At 41.6% G+C, this 27,172-nt stretch overlaps 1 protein-coding gene across 8 annotated transcripts in view; it reads left to right on the top strand.

Annotated features, from left to right (window-relative positions):
* Positions 1-27,172, top strand: part of CHN1 (chimerin 1) — a 169,889-nt gene that overhangs the window by 32,534 nt on the left and 110,183 nt on the right. For all 8 annotated transcript variants that reach the window (XM_044978395.1, XM_044978394.1, XM_044978389.1 and 5 more), the window contains 2 exons: positions 12,952-12,990; positions 18,247-18,302. In XM_044978395.1, coding sequence (XP_044834330.1) covers positions 12,952-12,990; positions 18,247-18,302 — 95 coding nt within the window. The remainder of the gene's footprint in view (positions 1-12,951; positions 12,991-18,246; positions 18,303-27,172) is intronic.

Here is a 27,172-nt window from a genome sequence, read left to right as displayed (position 1 = left end):
GCTTCACTGCTAATAAAGTGAGGGTTTTAGAGTGTGATAACTAATACACAATAGCTATCTTGCTGCAAAATCCTAGTAGAGACAAGCTCCCTTTAGTTTTAACTGCAAGGTAGCTATAGAGTGTAAGGCCAGAAGAGACCATTAGATCATCTAGTCCAGGGGTGGGCCAACTTTCTGGCCCCAGGGCCACATTGGGGAATAGAGATTGTATGGTGGGCCATGAATGCTGACAGAATTGGGGTCGGGGTGCAGGAGGGGGTGCGGGCTCTGCGGTGGGGCTGGGGATGAGGAGTTTGGGCTGTAGGAGGGGGCTCTGGGCTCGGACTGAGCGGGGGAGGGCGGGAGGGGGGATCATCAGGGCTGGGGCAGGGGTGCGGGAAGGGGGGTGCTGGTTCCGGCTGGGGGTGCGGGCTCTGGGGTGGGGCTGGGATGAGAGCTTTGGGGTGCAGGAGGGTGCTCCGAGCTGAGATCAAGGGGTTTGGAGAGTGGGCGGAGGGTTGGGGTTGGGGCATGGGGAGAGACTCAGGGGTGCAGGCTCCAAGCAGCGCTTACCTCAAGCAGCTCCCGGAAGCAGTGGTATGTCCCTTCTCCGGCTCTGCACACTGCCCCATCCGCAGGAACTGCCCCTGCAGCTCCCATTGGAGCACTTAGGACCCAGAGCGAGGCCATGCTGTGGCTTCCAGGAGCCGCGTGGTGCGGCCCCCGACCCAGCGCTCTGGCCAGAGTGGGGCCGAGCCGCGTGGTGCAGGCGGAGAAACCAAGCTGCCACCAGTGCCCATTGGGGAAAATCTTCCTCTGCAGGTGAGGACAATACTATCGCCACACTCGTGGTTAGCTGTGGTTGGTGGGATTACTTTTGGGGAATGTTTGAAAGTTTTTATTTTTTAGTAGTCTAAAAAAACATTATAACATATTACTTTGTATTTCTTCTTCAGTCCTACTTCAGACTGTGTGTCCAGAATGTGTCTGAATTTTCAGGACCTGTTCCAACTTCCCAGTTGGTTGTATTAATTTTAAAAAAAGTATCTTGCCTTCTTGTAAACCTTTTCAGACTCTGACCACTTGATGAAGTTGCTGGTGAAGTTGACAGTAAGTCAGATAAGCACATGCCAGTGTAGACAGTGCACCTGAGTGATGATGGATTTGAATGAGATGGTGTTTGTGACCAATTGCCTGCTTCCTCAACCCCAAGCCCAGGAGGAGAGGAACAAAAGAAACAAGAAATAAATGAGGTCTCTGAAGAGGGATGATTTCAGATCAATTTTTTCAGAATTTTTTTCATAGTGGAAATTGGGAAATTTTGGCTTTTTGTTCCAATTCAAAACTTTTTTTTTTATTCAGAATTTCCCTCAGACAGAAATTCTGGTTTCTGATCTGCTGTGATTGTTACTTTGTGCTCCTCCTCCCTGCATCCATCTGTTGTCTCTTATATTTTACTTAGATTGTAAACTCTTTGAAGCGGGGACCATCCTTTTGCTAGTTGTAGTTGTACAGACCCTATCACAGTGGAGCCCTAGCTCTGATCAGAGGCTCCGGGAGTACTGTAATACAAATAATATATAATACAATCTGCTTTTGGTTGAGGGTATTAAGCCTGAATTTTATTTGTATTGAGGTAACATTCAGAGGCCTCAGGTATGGGTTTGGGACCCCTTTGTGCTGAACATTGTAGTAAAGACTCCCTGCCCCAAAGAGCTTACAGTCTAAGCATATGAAAACATGTGGGGGAAGAAGGCAGGGCACTGTAACAGGCACAGCTGTGTTTGATATATTAGGTATGCTGAGACTGCTGCTTATGACCTAGCCATTGCTGAATGCTCTGTAGATGCATTAGCAGTAAAGCACAAATTGGATAAATTTTTAAATTGCTCTTCTGCTGTACAACCATTGCAAATCCTGCAGTGCTGTAAACTGAGCAAGATTAAATTCTATGTACATCAAATGCCCACAAGATGGCACTTGTCATCTTTTTACCTTTGTGTTTCAAATGTACTTTTGCACTTGCAGCAGCCATTTTTAAAAATGATTTTTAGAGATTTAGAAAACATGATATTTAAAAATAGTTGGACAGCTGTGTTTTTATGTGCAGTGTTTTCATTGCAGCTGCATAGCGGGGGGGAGAGAGGACCCTAATCTCCATAAAATTCAGTTCTTACTAGACTGGAAATAAAATTAATTCTAATTTTTGTGATACTGAGACTGTCAATATAATAAATATTTCAACCGTTTTTTCCACATATCAAATACTCCTGTAATCAGCTGTCATATTATATATCTACTGTTGGGAAGGGATAGCATCAACATCTACAAAATAGTTGGTCATAGCTTGATTCTCTGTTCCCTTTGTCTTGCTGAAATCAAGAAATGAAAATTTGGAAATAAACTGCTGCAATCTGATCTGTTAATGTACAAGGTGAATTCATTTGCTGCAATGCCGATTGTGGTAAGTCAGAAAGTATTAGAGATTTCCTCTCTCTGTTATTCACTGGACAAATAGTAATCGTAGCCTGACCCTAGGAGGAGCTGTATGCCGCCTCTCCAGTTTTCTTTGGTGGGAGTTGAGCTCATTCAACACCCCACAGGATCAGGATACACCTTAAACCCAGTGGAAGGCTTTCCATTGCAATCACTGTTCTTGGATCAGGCCTATATAGAAGCTGAGATTGGAATAACATTTTGTTTTTGTTTTTTCCCCTAAAGCTTGATTCAATTACGTAATGCATGGCCTTCCTTAAGCAACCTCATTTCTGTCCTGTGTATGTAAAAGCTGTTTCTTTTCTCTTTCAAGCAGTACAACCGCTTGTGCAGATTAGTGGGGAAATGGAACTAGCCCTTTTAGCCTTCATGCATTTAGCTCATCTTTGCTTTCTGTTACTCATTTTTACTGCAGCATTCCATCGTAGAAAGCTAACAACATTTGTTCAGAAAAGTAATAACTAGGGTACACTTGTGAAGATGTAAACTATGCCACTGAAGAAAAATAACTGAGGTTTGATCCCTCTAAAAACATGTTAATGTGCAGTATATATGATTTAGTGCCATGTTACAGCTGGAAGGCCACTTTTAATCTAAGATCCTGTTTTTACTGGCTCATAACTTTCCCCAAAATTGCATTATATCCTTATGCTCATCGCACATGTGAATTTCTCTGCGACATTTGACAAGAATCCATTCAGCTGGTTTTAGTTTATTGCTCAGATAACTGCAACATGGTTTAATTGTAAAAGTCCAAGTCTGGCATAGATGTACAGGTACAGTATTTATAAAAGATGCTGTACAAGTGCAAAGTGTTGCTAACTAGGGCCAAGACTGGAGGCAAAAGCGTTTGAATGTGGAGAGAGTTATAGGTGACCATATCCTCTCCCTGCAGCTATGAGCAGGCAGCCAAATGTATAAGGGATGCAAAACTGCAGAATTGGAGATGAGGGCACGAATCTTTCATTCCTCTTCTTCCTCTCCCTCCTTCTCCTTCTCCTCCTCCTCCTCCCATCACTGCTGAGACGTAGCGCCTGCTATTGGACTTTCTGGAAAGACTTGAGCTCAGTAGATGGACATGCTTCAGCCAAGGCTTTAGGGAAACGAACCATGCAGACTGCTAGTGACTAACGAGAGCTTGTCCTCTCCCCTACAACATGCATGTGTATGTAGCAGTATGGTTGGTCGATCAGCACAGTCATATACTTACTGGCTATACCGTATCATTTCCCAGCTTATACCAGAAATGTCCTCCCCACCTCCACGGTCTGCTGTAGTGGTGTGTTTTGCAGGCACAGGAGTGAGATGCCTCGGTTGTAGCCTCTCTGCATCCTGCCTCTCCCTGCTCTTTTACTGGAGCAGAACAATTTAGCCTTCCATGCACGTCTAAGATGTGTATTCACATACTTACTCTTGCTCTTTAATATTTAGACATTAAAATGAATGCATGACTGGTTTCATACGTATGTGGGATGTTCAAACAAATATTTGCTTCTGTTTGGAGATGCACTGAGAAGCATGTTGCTTTGAGGCTCTTCTTGGTTTATCTAGGGCACCTGGACACTTGAGGAGTTGTGTTGATGCTTCAGCAAGCTTTTTAAATGTGTGATCCCCCTGCCTTTGTACCTATTTTTTTTTTAACACAAGGAAATTATGTTCAAAGAACTATGTTAAAGCAATGTTAAGAGTTAGCTACTAATTGAAGGAAATCCAGAAAAATTAGCTATGACTCCTGAGCAACTACAACACTGTGACATTATACATACTGGTTATACTCGTGGACACCATTATAAACTCAACATTCACTGCCCTACATATCTGCAGAACCCAAAATACCTTCCTATAGAAAAGGAGATACCATGGTACCGCAGTCACTGTAGTGATAACAATTACTGCATGTGCCAACAAGGACCACAATGCTTATATCCTTGCTTTCATGAATTAAAATACCAGTGCTAATTTTGTATTAAGAATGTGTTTAATGTATTTCAGATTCTAAATAAAATGGAAATGCCATAATTAACAAAGCCATATAGTAATTTCTGAGATAAATGGGAATATACAAAAGAATAATCTTAAGGTTCTTACCCTGTGTTTCTCACAGAATTAATTTGCCATTTCTGTGCTATTGGAAGGCAAAGATCTGGTATTACTGAGTCAAAGGACCATTTCCCTCTTCATTTCATGTGCCCCTATGAAGAGCGATGAAGGTAGAGAGACCTAATGCCAGAGAGATCCTTGCTCCTTGGAAAAAAAGTTGATGTCAGGAAAATTGAAAAAGATTTTCAGTTTTGTTAGCCAAGCATAAGCTAGGCTGAAATGAACTTCTTAAACCTCTTGGTTCCAGAATTGGCTAGAGTATGATCAACAGACTCCCTGCTGGAGAGCTGATGATCTTTCTTGGTTTAGGTGGGTCTTCATGCTAGGCTTATTACCCTTTGTGCCAAGACCCTGTCTCCATCTATCACCTCATACAAACAGGATACCTTATTTTAACTTATCAGTCCTCTCAGAATTGCTAAGAGATCACATACTATTCACACAAGCCAGAGATAAACTTTTTCATGTCTATCTTCAAAGTAGAGGTCATAGACCTCTTTGCTTTATTAATGTTTCCTGTTTACAATCTTTAATTAATTTACTTTTTTTTGTCTGGGAATTTAGAGGCCCTGGCTGCTTATCCCTGCCTGGCTGCAATTGAAAACATTTTCTGGTGGGTTGAGTTTCATCTTTGAGATGCTGTTGGCACTCTTACTCTAAAAACAGAGAAGAAATGAAATATCCTGTCTGACTTGGCTGTCTTCTTGGTTTGAGAATGTCATCATTAAATAAATGCTTGCTGTTTTACAATTGGTCAGGTAATTTCTTGAGAATATCCCATGAACATCTTGGAGATGCTAACCAACAGACCCTCAGGGCTGAAGAGGAGTGTTCTAGAGATTGTTTCTGAAAAAATGGCATACACCTAAACTGGCCATGGTGATTTGTCATAATCCTTCTAGCCACTACTCTCCAATGAAGATCTGTTCTTCTCTACTTTTCAAAAGAGACTAGAGACTGTGTACTTCAATTTTGGGGGTGCTCACCCTCTGAAAAATCATGCCCCTTTAAGGTGTGTCTAGCTGATCAACCAAAAATTGAGGCACCCAAACTTACTAGTCAGTTTTGAAAATTTAGGTCTAAATACCCAATCATTGATGTGCTAATAGGAGTGTTGCCAGACTAAAGCCAATCTATAACCTGAAATGTTAATGCTGTTGTATTTGTGAAGCCCACCTTGAAACAAGTGTGCTCTTCTAGTTCATGTGCCTTCTTCCATATGCCTTCTGAAATAATAGTTAGTGATGCTTCAAATGCAAGGTCTTTCTCTTCTCAAGGGGGAGTACTTGTTCATGCAGAGGTTATCAGCATTAACGTAGAAGTGCCCCATTAGCCTGTTGCGTGGTTGTCCCTGGCTCTAGACAATAGTGTGCATACACATAATAGGCAAGGAAAATCCTTTGCCCTTTTCTGCTTGTAAACCTAATATTTTTCTGAAGGCACATCGAGTTCCATGGTAACCATTAAATGGGTGAATAAATTAGACCAGCTTTATCTAAAGAGATTAAAAGAATGTGCAACTAAAGGAAGAAAGACGGAAAAGAACAAAAGAAATTCTGCGCTTAAATGTCAGAATTGTGCCCAAGACCTGAAATGTTCTTGTACCGTTTTGTGATCTATATATGAATTTCTCATAAATAGCTGCCTCTAACTGGAGTCCATTCTCTCAGTACTAGCATGTTTTTCAGATTTCACTGTCAGCCTGTCATTTCTTGGCTACTATTTGACTTCTAATGACCTGTGGTATTTTTGTTTGATGCCTTCCTCAGCTCTATCACATTATGAAATGAATTCTTCCTTATTAAGGAGGGCAAAATTGTCCTCTGGCCCTGGAGAGAACGCATTGAGTTTTCTTCACGTACTCCTTTCCCGGTGTGAATATTCTGCCCTTGCCAATTACGTGGGCAGAGCCCATCAGCCTACCATAGATTGGCAAATCTTCCACCCATATCTCCAAGTCAAGGAGTAAAAAGAGGACAGCTGGACCTCTGAGAGACTTGAGAATGAGTTCAGCTAGTTAATGAGGGATGGTTGAGGAGAGATGAGAAAGTGGGATTTACATGCTGAACATGTTGGGTATGGGGGTAGGCAGATTGCAGTGGAGCTGGGATAGGCTAAAATGGGGAGCAGAACCAGCAGTTAGCATGGGATGAGGGTGGGCCTCTGCTGTGAGAGTGGAAACTGTTGAGCTCAGAAGAAAGCCAGAAGCTGGAGAAGAAGAGAACAGAGTGGTGTTTGTGAGGAAACAGGTGAGCGCTAAGGAAGGATTGGGAATTGTCTGGAGGGCCCAAAGTTTCCTTGCCCAGCAAAGGGAGATGAGTAGGCAAATGCTGGTGGCTTTGCCTCTGCCATTGAGAAGGCTAAGATATTGTCAGTCACACTGTTGTGACTTCCAGCAGCTTCATGATGTGTGGGGTGGAGCCTCTGCTGCTGCTGTTCAGGGCCCTATGTTCCTCCAGTTCTGACTTGAGTTGTGGGTAGAAATTGCACTCACTTTTGAACTAGTGTGTGGAGCCAGGACCACTCTTCTCTCTCTCATGGCACATACACTTCTGCTGGTCTGCACCAAAACACTCCTCTCAGGGACAGATCTGATTCTGCTCTTGGTCCAACATAGCAGGAAACCGCTGCAGGATACAAGAACTGTGGACAGTGGCCTTCTCATGCTGTCCATGCTTTTAATACCTGGAAATATCCTGCATTGTTTTCCCCTTACTTTATAAATGTCTTTGGGTCTCAGTGGGATGAAAAGTGCTATATCAATGTAAAATGATGTTCTCTTCATTTTACCTTATTAATGTGTGTGACAGGGATCTTTAGGAGCTAAGAAGTTAGTGCAGCTTTTGAAAAAACAGCTGTTTCTTACTGAATTGTCCTAAATTATTTGTATTACTTAGTTTGAAAAAAATCCTACCCAAATAAATTACAATGATTTGGATACGTGTATATGCGTATCTATTTTGTTTTTCTTAAAGTTAATTAAGTACTTTAGGAAAAAGTGTCAGCGTGGCCACCAGCAAGAGTTAGTGGCCGCACTCTGAGGCCACCAAAAAATGTGTTGTGTGAACCCCTGCTTTAGGCTAGGATGCTTTCAGAAATCCCAGTATTGTATTTCAATAGCCTTTCCTCCACACATCCCCTTTTCTTTTTCTTCCTTCCCTATCAGAGCAAGATTTTTGTAGACTTCAAAAATTGCCTGGGGGAGGGAAATTTATCAGTTTTTTTCTGATGCATTGCTATTTTAAAAACAAGCCTTCTTGCTCCTTATGTTACAGTAACTGTGCCTGTAAAGATATCCTAGCTCTGGTTGAAGTGGCAAATTTACTAAAATGGGCTAAGAGCATGATCCTAAAAACTCCTTACTAATGAGAGTAGCACTTTGAGTACTCAAATTGTCATCTGTAGGACTACACTCAGTAGTAAGGGTTTGCAGCACCAGGTTCAATATTCAGATTAATTAAATATAAATTAAATAAAAAAATACTGTAGTGGAAAAACATGATGCACAACTTGCAGAAAATGGTTTGGTCTTATTATGAGACCTTTAGAGCAGAGCTCAGGCGTTGCACTGATAGGTGCCAGGGGCGGCTCTACCTTTTTGGCCGCCCCAAGCAGTCATGCCCGGGAGGCGCCCCGGAGCCGCAGGAGCAGCGGACCTCCCGCGGGCATGACTGCGGAGGGTCCGCTGGTCGTGCGGCTCGACTGGACCTCCCGCAGCTGCGGACGGTTCGCAGGTCCGGCGGCTCCGCTTGAGCTGCCGCAGTCATGCCTGCGGGAGGTCCAGCCGAGCCGCGGGACGAGCGCCCCCTCCGCAGTCATGCCTGCGGCAGGTCTGGTCGTCCCGGGACTCCGGTGGACCTCCCACAGGCATGACTGTGGCAGGTCCGCTGGCCCAGCCTGCCGCCCCCCCGGGAAAGGGCCGCCCCACGCGCGTGCTTGCCGCGCTGGGGTCTGGAGCTGGCCCTGATAGGTTCTATAGAAAAACCTGAGAGAGATTGACAGAGTAGAGTTTATATCATTAATTAAACACTGTTGTGTTGGTGGGAACTTCATATTTTGGTTCAGTTTTGGAGCACATTGTATCTCTATCTCTGAATTGTGACTTAAAGAAACAGACCAGTGATCTGGGTATCTTAATTTTTGGATGCCCAACTTAAATAAATAAAAGACACCTTAAATAAAAAGCACCTACCCTCTGGAAATCAGGCCTCTTCACAAAATGTGCACCCAAAAATACTGTTCATTTTTGAAAATTTGGTCCATGTTGATAATTTTTTTAAAACATATTTTAATAGTTCCATGTAGTGTTTAGACTTTTTTTTTTATCAGTGAGTAGCAGAGTAATGTTTATCAATTGCTAACAGCAACAGCACTGTGTTAAAGACACAAGTGGACACTATAAAACCTCTCCTTCATTATTGTCATTGTGCTGTGCTTCCCGCTACATATTTTATATCGGAGAACATTTTTTAAAATTACAATAGAAATGACCTTTTGTTTTCATTCCCGAATGTGGAATGTTCTCCGGGAACTCTTAACAGTGTTAAGGTAGTAAAGTATGCTGACAGATTTCTAAACAAAATACTTGTGCACAGCTGCAGAACATAAATCATTCCTTCCAGTTCTGAATTTTATAAATTGTTATGTGAAAGTTACCTCTGTTCTTGTTTGACTTTAACGAGATTTTTTTGTTTAGGCAGAAATATTGTTGCTTCTCAGTTTTGCAAATATAATGCCCTTAGATGTAATGATGACATAGCTGTAGTTCCTTCAAAAATGGTTTAAACTGCCAAGATATTTGTATTTTCATAATAGTCAGCTCACATTGTACAAAGTTTGAGGATGATGTCCTTTACCTGTCATTTATTTGTAAATCAAACGGATGCAAATGTTGTTTATAAAGTAGCAACAGTAGACCAAAAGCCAACTAATAGTGTAGTCGTATTCTTCTGGGAATAAGGGCCCATTATGTTTAGACACAGTGTGGCGGGGTGAGCACCCGCTCCAGCCCTGAAGGGGCTGGGGAAGGGAGCAAAACCCCAGCTGATTGGGGGAAGTAGCTGCACTCCCCAAACAGACCGACCGGGCCTTATAAGAAGGCCAGGGCAGCCAGAAGCTCAACAGTCTCTCTCTGCTTGTAGAGAGAGAAGGGTCTGGCTGTTAGGGAGCTGAGCAGGGTACTGGGAGTAGAGCAGGGCTGGGGGAAGGCTACAGGAGCTGGAAAACCCTCAGGCTGCGGGCCTAAGACCAGTACCGGGGCTGCAGAGGGGCAGCCCAGCTATAGAGAGAGGCAGCAGATTCAACCCAACCTTGCCTGTGATGAGTGGCGTATACTGCAGTCTGCCCCAGGGAGTGGGGCTAGATGACGACTGGCAGTAGCCTTACACTGAGTTGAGGTGGGGTTAGTGGGTGGGGGTTCCCCTGGGTGGGGAGACACAGAGTGTTGGGGTACTGCCAGGGGGCAGCAACCCAGAGAAAGGGGCACCGGGGTCCAGGGAGGGACACGGGGACCAGCGGTAAAGTGGATCACCAGCCTGCAGGGGATGCTCCCAGATGCTGGAAGCGCTAATTCCCATGGACGACCAGCAGGAGGCGCCGCAGGAGTGAGTCCACACACAGATTTTGCCATTTTCCACATGACATACAGTACAGTGCTGAGGAATCATGTTTCAGTGCTCCTGCCATGCACTTCCTAGCACTACTTTAACTTGAAATAAAATAAAAATTAGGAATGGATAGTCCTTAATGTGTCTACTGATGATGATCTTTCAATGACACAGCATAGGGTGGAAAGCTGAAAACCTCCATGCTGTTGTGAGACACTTGGCAGGCAACCATGAGATGGTAGCATGTCTGCATGATCTCTTGGGGATTTAGATAATGGGATTTTGGGAATCCATTTATCTGACCCAGATGCTCACTTATTAATAACAATATAATATTTATAAAAGGTCCTAATACCAAGGCACTTGAGGCACTCTATAAGCAATTAATATATGATAATCATATACAGTAGCTAAAATGTCACACAAGATACGTAATAAATAGCTAGACAAAATGACAGCTATACAAATATGGTGGAAAGTGCAAGGTGGAGGAGTTACCATCCATAGCTGATAGCAATTAAAATAGAAAACATTCCTGAATTAGAAGTGTTTACAAATGTTTCTGAATGGGGAGGTGGTGGGTTAAGGTAAATATCCACAGGAAGTAAGTTCCTTACCCTAAGGCAGGGGTGGGCAAACTTTTTGGCCCGAGGGCCACATTGGGTAATATAAATTGTATGGCGGGCTATGAATGCTCACAAAATTGGGGTGGGAGGGGGTGGGGCTGGGATCGAGGGGTTTGGAGAGCAGGAGGGGGATCAGGGTTGGGGCATGGGGAGAGGCTCAGAGGTTCAGGCTCTGAGCGGTGCTTACCTCAAGTGGTTCCTAGAAGCAGTAGCGTGTTCCTTCTCTGGCTCCTACATGGAGACACGGCCAGGCGACTCTGCACGCTGCCCCGTCCGCAGGCACCGCCCCTGCAGCTCCCCTTGGAGTGCGTAGGAGCTGGAGCAGGGCCATGCCATGGCTTCCGGGAGCTGAGTGGTGCGGCCCCTGATCCAGCACCCCGGCCGGAGCAGGGTTAAGTTGCGTGGTGCGGCCCCCGACCTTGCACCCTGGCTGGAGCGGGGCTGAGTCTCATGGTATGGCTTGCGGGCCAGATCTGGCCCGTGGGCCGTAGTTTGCCCACTCCTGCCCTAAGGGATGCAAGCCAAAGGCTTTCTCAACCTCAAGTTCAATGATAGAATCCCTGAAAGGTGATGCTTGAGTAAAGATGTCTGTCACTACAAGACTCAAAGAAGAGGTCTCGAACATAGTCGGATAAATAGATTATAAGGCCAGAATGGACCATCGCGGTGGTTTTGTCTGACCTGAATAACACAGGCCATAGGACCTCCCTGAATTCACTTCTGTTTGAGCTAGCGCATATATTTTAGACAAACATCTTCTGTTAGTGTCTTCAAGATGATAGAAGTCAAGGGGATATATGTGATGCATCAGTGCCAGCAGATATTTGCCTACCAAAAGCTGTGGTGTAGCAGAAGACACTGTCATCTACTCTCAAATGTGGTTGTGTTTCATAGATCCTGCAACATGCAGAGTGCCACTGATTCCCATCAACTGCAATGGGAGGTGAGGTAGCTCATCATCTTGTAGGATCAGTAGCTCCTGGGATCAAAACCAAAGTTAGGGGGTACCTGATAGGAGTAGCGGAACCAGTGAACTGACAAAAAGCAGCTGCAATGAGGGCCAGAATCTAGCCCTATTTTTGTCACAGAACATTGTAACTTAAAACATCTGGTAAATTGTCAGCAAGTCACAAGACAGACAGAACCTAGAAAACCAATTTATTTTTATGACAAACTCCAAAGTACATGACAAGAATTAAAGTTTGAGGTTTGCAAGATTTCCATTTGGAGAGACGCTCATGGTATTCTTACGGCATCTGATAATTTTTACTATGTGGAGCTTGTACTCAGTATAAAAGGAATGCAAGTTTTTTTAAAACTTCTTCAGTATTTATATGCTGTGAAGTGTATCAGATTGCAAATCAAGGATTAGCTGGGATCAGTGTAATTAGAAGAGTTGAAAAAGAAGAGAGATCTCAGTGGAATAAAGTTACAACATTGCTTCTTATACAGATTGATCCCTTCCAGTTCTCTTGCTTTCACAAAGTTAGGGCCTGATCCTGCAAGCATTGAAATCTATAGGAGTTTGGCCTCTGATTTCAGTGGAAGAATGTAGTATCCCTTTACATAGTTTGTGAGCCCTCTTGTGACACTGTCTTCTAAAACAAACCCAGAATACAGTGAACTCCACTAGAGAGCTCACAAACTATGTAAAGGGATACACCCAATTCCAAAACACTTTAGAGAAGGACTGGGTCATTAATAGGTGGAATGAAAGTTGATTGATCTGACCTTAAGTTAAATATCTTTAAGGAAACATTATTTTCTAATATAAACTTTTTTTAAAAAGGCATATTTAAAGAAAGCAATATTCTTTTTCTTCCCAATTTTGCACATCTATTTATAGTAGCATTAGGGTTCTGTGTAAATTGTCCATCTTGCCAATCTTGGTATTCTATTGCTCTTCTTCCACCTTGTTTTGAAAAATAACTTTACAAACTTCCCGGTAAAGAAGAGAAAACTCTTAGCCTTTGTGTTCATTTTTTACACCTCCCTTTTTGTAGCTTTTAAAATGCCAATAATATTAGCATATACTGCAGCTAGATTTTTGTACAGTTATCTTGTTGAATTTAACAATGCTTCTGCTGGAATGTGTTTACCTTGTTTTTAATAGTGTATTTAGATAAGTGTCATTATTCTTTCAGATACTGATGAATACCAACCACCTGTTTGGAAATCTTACTGTAAGTATTCAAACAGATTTTTAAGAAATATTGTAACAAAAAACTTTCATTTCTAGTGCTTTTAAAACAATTGAAATACCATTTTTATCAAGATATGAGTTCAAGAAACATTGTGCATTAATATGAAGAATAGCAGGAAATGTTGTCATTTGGAGACACTTGCCCTCCTTGATGCCAAAGGCCAAGTGCATCTGTACAGTCCCTGGGGTTGGATTCTGTAAACCTTGTTCACATGAGTGTTCCCATTAATGTCAATGAGACTACTTGCACGGGTATGGCCTGCTGGCGTAGTGCCTAAGGGCATTAGTGACCCGGATTCTTGCATGGGAGAAAGAATCAGCCTTTATTTAACAGCAGATTTTCAGTGTGTGTGTATTTGGCCACACAACTACTTTAAAATGCCTCTAACTCTACATGTTCTGACATATTTTTGAGGCTAGATGTCCTTTTGAGACAGGGGCGGGCAGACTTTTTGGTCTGAGGGCTGCATCGGGTTTCTGAAGTTGTATGGAGGGCCTCTCCAAACAGCCAGGCAGGGCCCGGCCCCCGCCCCGATCCGATCTGTCCTGCTTCTCTCCCCCTGACGGCCCCCTGGGACTCCTGCACCATCCAACCCCTCCTGTTCCTTGACAGCCCCCGGAACCTCCCGCCACGACTACTTCCTGCCACCCCTATCCAACCCTTTTTCTCATTCCGGTCTGCCCCCCCCCATCCGACCACCCCCAGAACCTCTGCCCCGACTGCCCCCTGCCGCCCCATCCAACCCCCACCCCATTCCTGACTGTCTGTCCCCCACCCACCGTGACCTCTGCCCCATCCGAACACCCTTTCTCCCTGTCCCCTGCCCACCCCCGGAACCCCTGCCCTTGACTGCCCCCCACTGTACCATCTAACTTCCCCTCTCCTTCCTGACTGCTCCCTGGGGAGCCCTGCCCCAATTCAACCCCCCTGTTCCCCACCCTCTGACCACCCAGACCCCTATCCACACCCCCGCCCCCTGCCCTCTATCCAACCCCTCCCCTGCTCCCTGCCCCCTTACCATGCTGCCTGGGGCACCAGTGGCTGGCGGCGCTACAGCTGCGCCGCCCAGATCACCAGGAAAGGCAGCCGTGCCACCTGGCTGGAGCCAGTCATGCCACTGCGCAACACAGAGCACCGGGTCAGGCCCCAGCTCTGCAGCTGCACTGCCCCAGGAGCTCGCAGCCCCGCTGCCCAGAGCATTGCACTGGCAGTGGGGCGAGCTGAGGCTGCGGGATGGGGGGAACAGCAAGGAAGGGGCCAGGGGCGAGCCTCCAGGGGCAGGAGCTCAGGGGCCAGGCAGGAGGGTCCCGCAGGCTGTAGTTTGCTCACCTCTGTTTTGAGACCATGTCCAAAGACTAGAGCAGGGGTAGGTAACCTATGGCACACGTGCTGAAGGCGGCACACAAGCTGATTTTCAGTGGCACTCACACTGCCTGAGTCCTGGCCACCGGTCCAGAGGGCTCTGCATTTTAATTTAATTTTAAATGAAGCTTCTTAAACATTTTAAAAACCTTATTTACTTTACATACAGCAATAGTTTAGTTATATATTATAGACTTCTAGAAAGAGACCTTCTAAAAATGTTAAACTGTATTTACTGGCATGCGAAACCTTAAATTAGAGGGAATAAATGAAGACTCGGCACATCACTTCTGAAAGGTTGCCAACCCCTGGACTAGAGCCAGCGCTAGGCATAAGCAGACTAAGCAATTGCTTAGGGCCCCAAGCAGCTCAAGGAGCCCCCTATTAATTATTGTATTTGTAGGCCCCCCCTCCCCCTGAAAATATTCCTGCTTCGGTCCCCAAATGGGCTAGCAACAGCACTGCCAAAGACACATGAAAGCAGCACTTACACAGGTGAATTCTTTCATTATGTTAAGTTGGGACTTATGAGCCAGCGTCCAAAAAAATGGATTTATTTCCAAATGACAGCACATCATGGAATCTGTTCTACTGAGTTCAAGGTTTTAAGGTTGTTAAATCTTTGACAAAAAAATGTATAAGCGTATTTTTGAAGTGTAAGATTTTACTAAAGTTTATAGAGAATGGATTAAAATAATTTTTATCAATTGAAAATATATAATAGAAATGAGAGGGGAAAAAAGACCTTTTAAATCATTTAGTTCATGACTTTGCTAATGCAGGATTATTTTCTACAGCAGGGGTTCTCAAACTGGGGGTCGGGACCTCTCAGGCGGTTATTACATGGGGGGGCACGAGCTGTCAGCCTCCACCCCAAACCCTGCTTTGCCTCCAACATTTTATAAAGGTGTTAAATTAAAAACACTTGTTCATATATTTATAAGGGGGGGTCACACTCAGAGGCTTGCTATGTGAAAGGCGTCACCAGTACAATAGTTTGAGAACCGCTGCTCTACAGTATACATTCTAGGTCTAAATGCACAGAACTTCCATCTTTTCTGAAACATTCACTTTCAGTTTCCATGAGTCCTGTAGAGATTGGATGTTTCTGTTCCAACAGGCACTTTGTAGACAGCATTGCCAACCCCAAACATTCAAAAATCATGAGTCATGCCTCAAAAAACCCAAAACATTAGTGTTGGGGCTTTTTTTATTTGCCATCTGGTTTCTGAGCATTTAAGATGAACTCAAGTAATAGTTTCAAGCTTTTCTCTGCCGCCAGGAAGACTAGAAACAATCCCCAAAGCTGAGATTCTTATATAATCTCTAGTTTCCAGGCACTGGGCTTTTAACTAAAACACCTAATACTGTGAGACTCATGATAAATTCTAGAGAGTTGGCAACACTGCATAGGCCTTAAAATTTTAGCAACTCCAGAACCTTTTAAAACTTATTTTAAATTAATTGAAATGAATGAAAAATAAGCAGCAAGGATGAGGGAAAATGTTAAAGATTTTCCCCCAGCTGTCTTTGGTCTTCTCTTTAGATGGCTGAATGTGAAGGAACTGAATGCGAGTAACAATCTCCAACCCGTTCAACTGCTGTCGTGTAATTGCGGTGGTTGAAACCTCAGTCTGCATGTGAACGTAGAAGCAATCTCTGTGTGGCTTTGAATCATAACTTATTACATCAGTGGCTTGCCATATGTCAAGCCAGTCACTTAAAATAAAGGCACTTACACATGAAGTGACTTGAAGCAGGCTTTTGCCTTGTAGATGATGGTTAAATAATAAAATTGGAGCACATTGTAGCTTTAATATTAAACATCATTAATCATAACAGCCGTTCATCTAGTGTTTGTCACCAAGTTCTGCATGTTTTGCTTTCAGTTGCAAATAATAATAAATCACAATACTGTACCTTCTGTGAACTCAATGAACTCTGCCTTTTCGTTCATTTTATTTTACACCATGATCTATAATGAGGTGTCCAACCTTTACCTCACTGGCAGCTAGCCCAGTAGCTAAAGCAACACACATCATTTGTAGATGTAACTTATGTTTTTCATAATTTTCCATAATTAGAAGTAAGTGCACACAGTCATATTATTTGCTTGTGTTGCTGTCTCTCTTGATGAATGAATAGGAATGTCTTATTCAAGTTCACTAGCACTAGTAGCAGCAAGGAAACAGCAGTTGATAGCTTGGTTCTCATGCAGCAGTTATAGGGAAAGGATAGAGAGCACATTTTATAACTTGATAGACCACACAGTATATTCCTGACCTGCAAAGAATAAAAGGCACAGTCTTTGAGGAGAAGGTCATCTTCAGAAAAGCTTTCTAATGTTGATGTGAGGCAAGAAATGATTAGCTTGAATTTTTTTAGTGCTCTACAAAGCGTGTCACTTGTGACTATCCATCATCACATTTTCAGATCTAAAATTATCCATTTTCTCTCTCTGAATTTTTTCTTATAAAACCTGAGCTAGTTCTCCACAAGTATCAGATTTGGATCAGGGAATAATTTCTTCATTTGTGGCATAAAATATTTTTATAGTGGAAACTGGGGAAAATAAATGTTCATGCTGTACTTCCAATGAAAAGTTGCAAATTTTACATTATTTTGCTATTTTTCATCACTTTCAAAATCACCCTTTTCATATCTGTGCAAAACAGTTTTTAAAAGTGATGAAATAGGTTTTAAATAAAATGAAGATAAAGATAAAAATGTTGCTTTCCCCACCCCCTTTGGAACAAGGATCTCTAGTGTGAATATTTACTTGTCATTTAACACTCTGCCATTTTCTCCATTGTGATTCTTATATTCTTAGCATCTTAATGCAGTATGAGTGTCAAAAAATAGTTATGATCAAATGCCAAACATAATGAAATAAAATCTCATTGGATAAACTAATTTATGTTCTTGTTACATGAAAGACGTGACAGCACATGTTATCAGAGTCGTTTGCTAGTAATATTGTTTGAAAGATAATTTAATTTTAAGGGATTACATCTCTCGGTGTCTATTTCAGAAAGAAATCTAATCAGATCCAAATTTTTGTAAAGATAAAATAAGTATCGACAGCCTCATTTTTAAGGTGATTTGCCAAATCAAGCTACTTTAGGAGGAGCTGAATGTCCCTCCTTTATAGCAAAGTAGCATGTTACTATCATAAATTTACAACTTACTTTTAAAAATGCCTTGGTCTCAGTCAGGCTCAATTTTTAAAAGATAACAAAAATAGATATTTTGGTATTTGTACCCCTTTTTAAATAGGTTACCTTTTAGGCCTTAACTATGGGAAACTGCCCACTGAATGACCATAGGTTCACAGCCATAAATGACATTTTGTTTGCTCAGAAAGGTTAGTGAATAATCATAAAGACAGAGGGTCTGATTTTACAATGCTCTGAGTTTCTTCTGCAAAGACTTGAATAGCTTCAGTCCCAAGTGAAATCAATGGGAGTTGAAGGTGAGCAGTGCCTTGCAGGGCATGGTCAGTGCCTTACAGAACTGACTGTGAATCCTCTTGCTGAAGAACAGAGTTGTAGAACCAACATGTTTTTGATGTATTGTAAAGTGAAGTTTGCACTGATCATAATGTCTGTTCTTTTCTTCCTGAGTCTAACTTTTTTTCCCACCTTGCCCAGTTATCACACAGTAATTAATTAGATAAATGAATTCTAATAGCGAGTGGTTTCTGGTTAGTTGTGAATCAGTTATAATATCTTGGCCTATGTATCCCTCTGTACAAAATCGTGCAGCAAGTATTTTTTTAAATCAAAATGTAATGTTTTCAAATGCCTAATTTAACAAAAACAATTCTGTGTTAAGCAGAAAACTGAAATATATTTAATTTCTGCCTTCTCTCAGTGTATCAGTTGCAACAGGAAGCTCCCCATCCTAGAAGGATTACCTGCACTTTTGAGGTGGGTATCATGATGATGCAAAGCTTTACATTGTCCACAGACTCCAGATCCATCCACACACTGTACATTCAACAACTGCTACATGGGAGACATGGAAGTATTATGGAGAGGGCAACTTGAATACATTGCTTTTTCTGATGCTAAAGGGGCACCATCAACTGGAACTCTGGTTAATTTAAAATAAGAGTTAAAAAGACTTTCAGGTACTACATCTGTCCCCTGCAATCACCTGGTAACTTTAGCAAATTTTTTTTACTTTACAGTTACACTTTTTTTTATTTTTAGAAAACATTTCTCTGTCCTCTCTTTTGTGTGAAAGACCCACACAAACAGGGGAAACTGACTGTACAGGGCAAATACCAAGACTGTCCCTACGTTATTAAATGTACACGATAAATGCAATGAAAGAACAGTGAATTCTTCCGCCCATCCCAATCTTTCAGTTATAGTCACCTGAAGCATTACAGACAGAAAGTGTGGGCCCTGATGCTTCAGTTGTGGAATCCTATTGAAGCATAGGGAATACCCATGTGTGCAGAGGGTCAGCTCATATGGCTTGGATTGTAGGATCGGGACCTAAAGTGATACTGTCCCTTTAATGCTATTTGACAGGACTAGCACTCTTTCATAACTGTTTTGAAATTGTAGATTAAAATATTGTGTTTTAATTGATATTGAACATACATGTCAGTAAGTTTTTATGCATAACTCTATCCCATCACTACCTCTAGGAACTTGGGAAACATCAGTGTCAATGTTAAGAATGCTGAAATGTTGGGTTTGACTCGTTAAATGATATTACAAAACACTGCTCATACTAAACCATTACAAGTTATTGAATTGTTCAAATTTTATTGCAACATTTTTATCATGTAACAAGAGAGGAAATTAATCTCTGGAATCTGTTTGTCATGTTGACATAGCATTAAATATAGTGGAGCATAGTACTGTCAGGGGCATTAATAGCTTATAGCTTAGATCACAAAGAAGATTACTTTACTGACTTAAACAGAGATTTCTCTGTCCTCTCTTTCAAATGCCCAATTGCAGTTCTTCCAAATAGTCTGTCAACTTCTCGAATAAAAAAATAGAGATTTAATGGGAGTCAAATGCTTCATTTTAATGGGAACGCCCTGATCTTCCATGATTAACTTGGCAGGTTTGCATTTTTGCGATAGGTGGTTAGCTATAGTTGATTGGTCTTTCATGTAGCTATATCTTGATCAAGCGTGACAGACTAATTTTTTACGGAACATGTCTCAGCAAGAAAAAATAGTTTTTAAATGTTTTGTGCTGTTAATGAGTTTGCTAATAAGGAAACAACATCTAAGCTGTTATTGTTTCTGTGCAAAAACCTTACACATTAATATTGAAGTTGAGATTTTAATCACATGTAATTATTTCTATTGACAGTTTTTGTTTCCACTTCAACCTTTCTATTTTTCCTTTCCATGTATTCAGCACAATAGGATTTTTTGTGATATCACTCAAAATGACACACATTCATTTGGGTATAGTGCTTTTTTACTCCCTGCCTGTGGGGAGGCGGCTGCCCCACACAGGCAGGAGAAGGGTTAAGGCAGCCTTGGAGAGGCTTTGCAGAACTCAGCCAGTCAGGAAAAGGCTCATGGGGAGAGCCAATCAAGAGAAGGCTTGCTGGAGCAGCCCATATATAAAAGGCTGCTCAACAGAGCAAAGACTCTTCCTGGAAGACAAAGGGGAAGAACTGTCTGCTGAGGAGCACCGGAGATATTGCAGTGCTGGGCAGGGTAGCGGAGCAATAGAGGAGCTCTTGGCTGACCACGGGCAGACTGAGGCCCTGAAGCAAGGGAAGGGAAGGTGCTAGGGCTACGGGGGAAGAGGCCCAAGGAATGTAGTCAGCAGGAATAGGAGGAGGGGCAGTAAGTGGCTGCCAGCTATATGGTCCCTGAGCCGGGACCCAGAGTAGTGGGTGGGCCTGGGTCTCTCCCACTCTTTACCCCTACTTGCCAATGAGGAGAGTGGCCTAAATCCAGACTGCAGTTTGCCCCTGAAGCCAAGGACTAGACTAGAAACTGCAGTTGGCCGTTGAGGCTAGTGGAAGGACTGAGGACTGCCTGTCCTCCGAAAGGGGGGAGACAACAGGCTGGGGGCATAGCTGGCGGGCCATGTCCCAAAGAGGACAATGAGGTCCAGGAGCGACACGGGTCCAGATGGTGGAGACGGAGGAGGAAGTGGAAGGGATGGCGTGTGAGGCACTGCTAGTAAAAGGTGCCCTGGTGGTCCGAGAGAGCAAATTCCCAGCACGACCAGCAGGAGGCACCATGGTGGTGGGTCTTCACTGCTACATTGCCCTAAACTGTTGTGTACTGTTGCTAGGTGTCAAGAAATAACTGCTGCTTTCCTCCCCAAAGGTTCCTGTGTTTCAGTGGTGGGTGAAATGCATCCAGTGTATATACATTTTAAGACTATAAAGCACTCTTGGCAGGCTAATAGCGTAGACTGTTAACATTTATTTATTTTGATGAGCTGTATCTTGCCTTTCCTGGCATTGTCTGTTGATGTAACAAAAGACCATATCGTAATGCATATGGATACTGTGGTAATGGGTGCCACTCAGGTACCTTGACAGTATGGGAACCTGATCGACACATGTCCTAATTTTTGTGAATTCAGAGTCTCAACTTTACTATTGATATGTATAGCTTTCAGGATAAGCTTTCTTTCTTAAATAAATAGAAATACAAAGTATGCAGGAATAGGGCAACCAGAACTGCATGGAGAGGCCTTATAGTAAATAAAATAATGGCTGCAGTTTGGTCCACAACATGTATGCTTCATGGACTGTTTTCCCCCACAGTGGAGAGTTACCTATAATAATACAGAGGAGTTCTACCTTGTTTAGCTTAATAGAACTGTCAGGAGCACAGCCCATGCCAATTTGGCTGCAGGCTGGTGTTTGTGTTAATCATTAATGTCCTGGGAAATGAGAGATCATGAACAGGAGTCATGCGAAGATCTCATTTATAATATTAGCAATACCACTAGACTGCCAAGACAAGACATAAAAGATATAAAGTCATATACTATAGATAAACATTTTGAGCATCTGTTTCAATTGCAGTAATGGAACAAGCCTAGTACACCAGCTGGTCATTCATTCAAATTCTAATCAGATCCACACTTGCATTATTTTTAAAATTAGACAAGATCAGGCCAATTCATACTGGGGAGATCTTCAGGCATCCAGATGCTGCCACTTCAATTACAATTTACCTTTACTTAATTTTCTCATCCCAAGATGTATGTGTATTGCCGCAGTATCATTGAGTTTACAAATTAGTTTTAAAATTTTATAAGCTTTTGTATAGGTGGCAAATTGCAAGTTGTAGTTATTTTAGGAAGAAATAGGCTGGAACTGAGCAGTGCTTACCCTGAATTAGTGATCCAAGCTCTAGAGGGTATGTAGGTTTACTATATAGTACCTAGAAAGGTCTCCAGGTTTAATCCTGTCAGGCTCAACAGAGACGAGTGTTTGTACGATCACTTGTGAACATTCATAACACCAAACTTGACTAAGTACTTCACACAGGAGGGACAAAGAAGCTAGTGTAACTCTAGAATGGTTTTGTCCCAAAACGTAAACTGTAGAGTAGAACATGATCTTGATTTTAATATGGGATAAGAAATGCATAACTGCAATTTTTAGGAATCATGTGGGAATTGAGAGTTGAACAAAGCAGATTTGTGCAGGATACAATTTGTTGCACATAGATAGCTGCTAAGTTTAAAGTATTTTTAGGACCCTTCATTTTCAGTTTTTATTTTATTTTATTTTTCCTGGGAATTTATCAGTATTTATTACCACAACAAAAACAGGTGAAAATCAGTGCAAAAAACTATTTAATAATTTTTCTGGATGAATATCGGGGTTTATTTTGGTGGCTGGAAAGATGGGGAGGGGGGGAGTATTCAGTAGATTAATGCTCTGAATTCCATTAATCAATGTGGTTTGCTGTAGAACTAAAGCAGAACTCAAATCACAGTGCCAGCTCTGAGTTTAAAAAAACAATACATCTCTGAGCCCCAAATAAAACTTTTCATTTGAAAAACCAGTTTACTGTTGTACGCTTAGAACTATTAGCCCATAAGCATTTATGTTTAATAATTGGGCCACACCATTTGCAGCGCATACACTCAATTCTATCCTTTTCTCCTGTTCTTTTTTTAAACTTTCAAATACTTCCGTATGTTCTGAAACGTATTCTGATACAGAGTTTCATTTTCTTCCAATTTTAGTGTGTCAAATCTTTAATCCATCATCTGCTAACAGTTTGAAATGCATACATGGTGGGCGTGAGATTCATCAGTATGTTCAGAGGTGCAACGCACTTCAGAGCTTGCCTGCGTGCCTTTTGTTTATTGTGTGTATCTTCTAGACTAACACAGCCTTATTTAAACAGGCAGCTTTGCATATACACACAGACTGTAATGTATTGTTGTAATACATATATCTCATGCAGTGATTGTATTTTCCTAATAAAACAAGTTATTTTTATATATTTGAATGATACAAAAGTAGGGGGAGAATTGGGGAGAAAAAAGGAATAATACTCTTTGTAAAACCTGAGAATTTTTCAGTAAAAATTGGTTTAAACTGAAAATGAAGGGGCTTAGGTATTTTTAAAAAATGGAAATGTTCCATTTTAAAAATCCTATTTCTTAAATAAGGTCAAAACTATGACCATTTTGAAGGATATTTTTACATCATAAAAGTAAAATTGAAATAATTATAATGTAGCATCAATGTGTATTATTTGCCTTTTTTGGAGGCGGGGGAGTTGAGTTCAGTGTCTTGCCCATAACAATGTTTTTCATTACAAGTACTGAACATACTGTGCAGCTGAACCAAAGTTGAAGTGAAAATATATTCATTGAGTAGAAACGTGTTTAACCTTTCTCTGTGTTCTAAGCTCTTCCTGCTAGTGCTGAGCTTTGATCTGCTCTTTCTCAGCTGGGTTTCTATTAGCAGCCATGAGTGAGGCGGGAGGGCGGGGAGCAGAATCTTCTAAGTAATTGAATAGTTCTGCTGTATAAGTAATTTTATAAATATTAGGAAGAGAATCCCAGTCCAAAGACTATCAGAGGTTAGGGGGAGGGAGTAATACGTAATTTGGTATGGTATTAATTATGTTATTCCTCTTGTTGAAATAAGCAGGACAATTAAAGAAAAAAGTACTTGGCAAAGAGTAATTGGAAATCACACCATAAATAATGTTTGTTCAAGGTGCAAAGGCACATGCTGCTACAAGAGATAATGTAGAGAGACATTACCAGCAAATAACCCAGTAACTTGAAAATGGTTCTAAAATACTTCGACTATCCATTCTAACTCTGCTGAGGTCAATGGGGTTACACTGGGGTAATGCCAGGATAAAGGACTGGAGAATCAGCCCTTGTTTTTTGGTCATGTGATGGTGTAGCACAGCTGAGGTATTTTGAGTGGAAAAATAGCATTGAGGGTTAGTGCTGTAAATACTTAAGGATCTTTGAATTCTACATCAGATTCATACTGTGATTATAATATAAAATGTGGGTGCATTGTCCAAAGCATATTGTGGCTGCCTCTCTGGGCTGTGTGTGTGTGCACGTGTGTGTGCATGAATATATATGTATAGTTAGAATCTGTCTTCAGGGCACCACTTGCTGTCACAGCAGGGCACCTCACAATGAATTTAAAATAATCATATGTGAAAGGATATCAAGCCAGCCAAATGATTGAGTTAATTAAAATTACTGCCCTTTTTCGCCTCATAGTAAGACTCCATCCTAATCTTGTGCTAATTGCTAACAAGCCTGATTGAGCAGCATCTCTAAATACCCTTGTCAAAGCAGCCTCTGTGGGTAGCTAAGAAGCATTTGATCACACTGAATGGGGGTATTTAATGTAACTTGTTAAATTTGATCTCAAAGACGAGTTCATATGAACGAGATTCACCTTGGGTGACTTCCCAAAGCACCGAGGACATTTCAGAATGACACAATCAAGTGTGAGGCACATGCCATGTCTACACCATTTATCCATTCACCCACTTCAGTTTTATTAGCCATACACCAAAGTTTAGGGGAAAAAATAGAAACAAAACCAGAGCAGGACCATAGTGACTTGTGTGTTCAGTGCCTAGCACAGTGGGGCCTAAATCCTTCCTGGACTCTCTGGGCACTACTACAGTACAAACAATAATAACTGATGACAAATACCACATGGGTACCACTGTTATTTTCCATTGTAAGTACAGGGGAAAGTGTGCTATCTTTCATACCACAGTGTAGTAACTGTGGGTAAAGGCTGACTTTTTTTTTTTCCGGTACTAATTAGAACTGTGTGAATAACTGATTTTTCAGATCACTGGCCGTTCAAAAAAATAAAATAAAATAAATTCTGTTTGGGTCAAACAAGAAAAAAAAAAGTCCAGAATTTCCAGCACATTGAAAAAGGCATTTCGTTTTGGGCGTAGAACCTATCATGTCATTCTCACATTCTCTTTCTGGCCCAATGACTATTTGAGTGTTTTATAGAAAGTGGAACAGCTTCAATAGGAGAGACTGGGAGAGATCTATCCCGGAATCCCCTGTAGCCTGGTGGTTAGGCCACTTACCTCTGTGGGGGACACCTGGATTCCAGTCTCTGCTTCAGTGAATATTTAATTAGTTATACAAAGTGGGACACCTTCAACAGAAAACATTGAGAAACCCCCCACCCCGGCATACCCCATCACCCAGAACACTCACCTAAGATGCAGGAGACCTTGGTTCAAGTCCCTGCTCCAGAGCATCCCCATCATGCTGAAATCCTCTTGGTAATATAGCTCAAGACACTGAAATGTTTCTTTTTGATTATATGATTCATTTAAACATTTCTGAAGTTTTCTTTTTTTTTCATTTTTGACTAAAACAAATTGTCAAAATGGACATGTATTCGCAGAATGTTTGTCTTCCCAAAGCTGCATTTTTTGGAGGAAAAAAATTTTTGGCTGAAAGTTTTTGCCTAGATATAGAACTGACATAAAAAGTCTTTGCTAATACAAGAATCGACTTTTATGAATCCTGTACAAACCATCACTATGATTATTGAAATAAGGCAATTTACAAACTACTCTCAAAAATTTCTGAAACTCAAGGAAATTTACACTGACATTTACTTGGATGCAATAAAAAATGAAGCAGTTGGGGACACATCCTATGCCTCATGTTAAATAAAATTTTCAATTTTAGTGGCCCCCAAATACTGCAAAAAGCAGAAGACATTATGCGGAGATGGGGCACAGCTGAACTGACCTTTCCAGCAAGAATAGATTTAATTAAAATGATCATTCTCCCTCAGCTGCTTCATTTTATTATGGCAATATCCATATTTCATCTCAGACAGTAAGTGGTTCCAATCTTGGAAGGCATGATTTTGCTCCTTTACATGAGGAGTGAGAATAAGCATTATGAAACTCCATAATGGAAAGCAAAAAGGAGGGTTAAACTTACCAAATCTGTATAGTTACTTTGACAGCTAACTTTAGCGCTCTCTGGATCTGTATTGACCAGGATGACATCCGTGGTGACTCAGAGAAAATAGTGTTGCAGAAACTTTGTGGTATCAAAAGAAACTTTGCAAAAGATCATGGCAAGGTCAAACAGTGCTTCCAGTTCTGATGCACTTAATGGCAATATCAACAACTAAATTATGAAAAATGCTAGGTGCTGACTAAAGAGATATGCCTATGGGGAAACCTTTATGATAATACTCATAGAAAACATTGCAGAAAATAAGAGGCATATAATATCCTGACCTGTGTTATATACTTGGCCTACAGTAATGCATACAAATCAACTCTATTCTAAAGGCACAATCCAGGTGCTGCTAAAGTCAATAGAAAGACTCCCTTTGATTTCAGTGGGAGTTGGGTCAGGCCCCATGTGAATACGTTCAAAATAAACAACCACAAAAAATACAATAGACTGGGGTAAGGAGACAACATGGGAGGTTATAAAGAAACAGGCATGTAAATTAGGTGGGCTCAGTTTATCTCCAATCCTGAATGGGTTCCCATTGTGCTATAAACTGTACAAACACACAGTGAAAGGTAGCCCCGGTCCAAAGAGCTTGCAGTCTAATTGAAGAAAAGTAGATGTGACAGTCTGAAGGAGTGAGGGCAGCCAGGCCCAGGTTCAGAGAAATGGTAATTTCTCCTTTTAATGTATCATCCAGAAAAGTCAAGTCCCACACCCGTTCTGAGTGCCTGTAGTTACTCTCTAGCTGAGTTTTTCTTTCACAGTTTGCTCTAATCTTCTGCCACTTCACATTCTCATCTTGTTTGCACACTCAGATTTTATTGTGATTTGGATATTTTCTTGGAGTGCCATATTGGCCATTAATCCCATGACAGGCATCTAAGTTTTTTAAAGTTACTTATACACAGTTTTTATGCACAGTATTGCAGTGTGTGTGTGTGTTTAATGCTTTCATCTTGTCTACTTTCATATTGTTTCTAATGTATAAAATGAAGTGGTTTGCTTGGCAGGAGGAGGGAAATTAGGACCTGATCCTACAAAGTTTTATGCATGTGTTTGCCTTTAGGCATGTGAGTAGTCCAATTGTAGTAGAACAATGGGACTACTTGCATGACTAAAATCAAGCATGTCTTTGCAGAATAGGGGCTTAATTTTGCTTCTCTGGTAATATAGGCTTTCTGTTGTAATCTAGTCAGAAGTATAAAGCAAGTTGCAAGGCTGTGGTTACATAAGTCAACTCCTGTTTCTTCTATTATAAGTTGTATTCTACATCTAAATTAATATATATGCACCAATGATTATAAAAGAAAATGCACACTTTAAAACAT

Source organism: Mauremys mutica, chromosome 10 (assembly GCF_020497125.1).
Source record: "Mauremys mutica isolate MM-2020 ecotype Southern chromosome 10, ASM2049712v1, whole genome shotgun sequence".
NCBI classification, from domain to species: Eukaryota; Metazoa; Chordata; order Testudines; family Geoemydidae; genus Mauremys; species Mauremys mutica.
The sequence above is the reverse complement of the archived record's forward strand: the minus strand, read 5'-3'. Positions and strand labels throughout refer to the sequence as shown.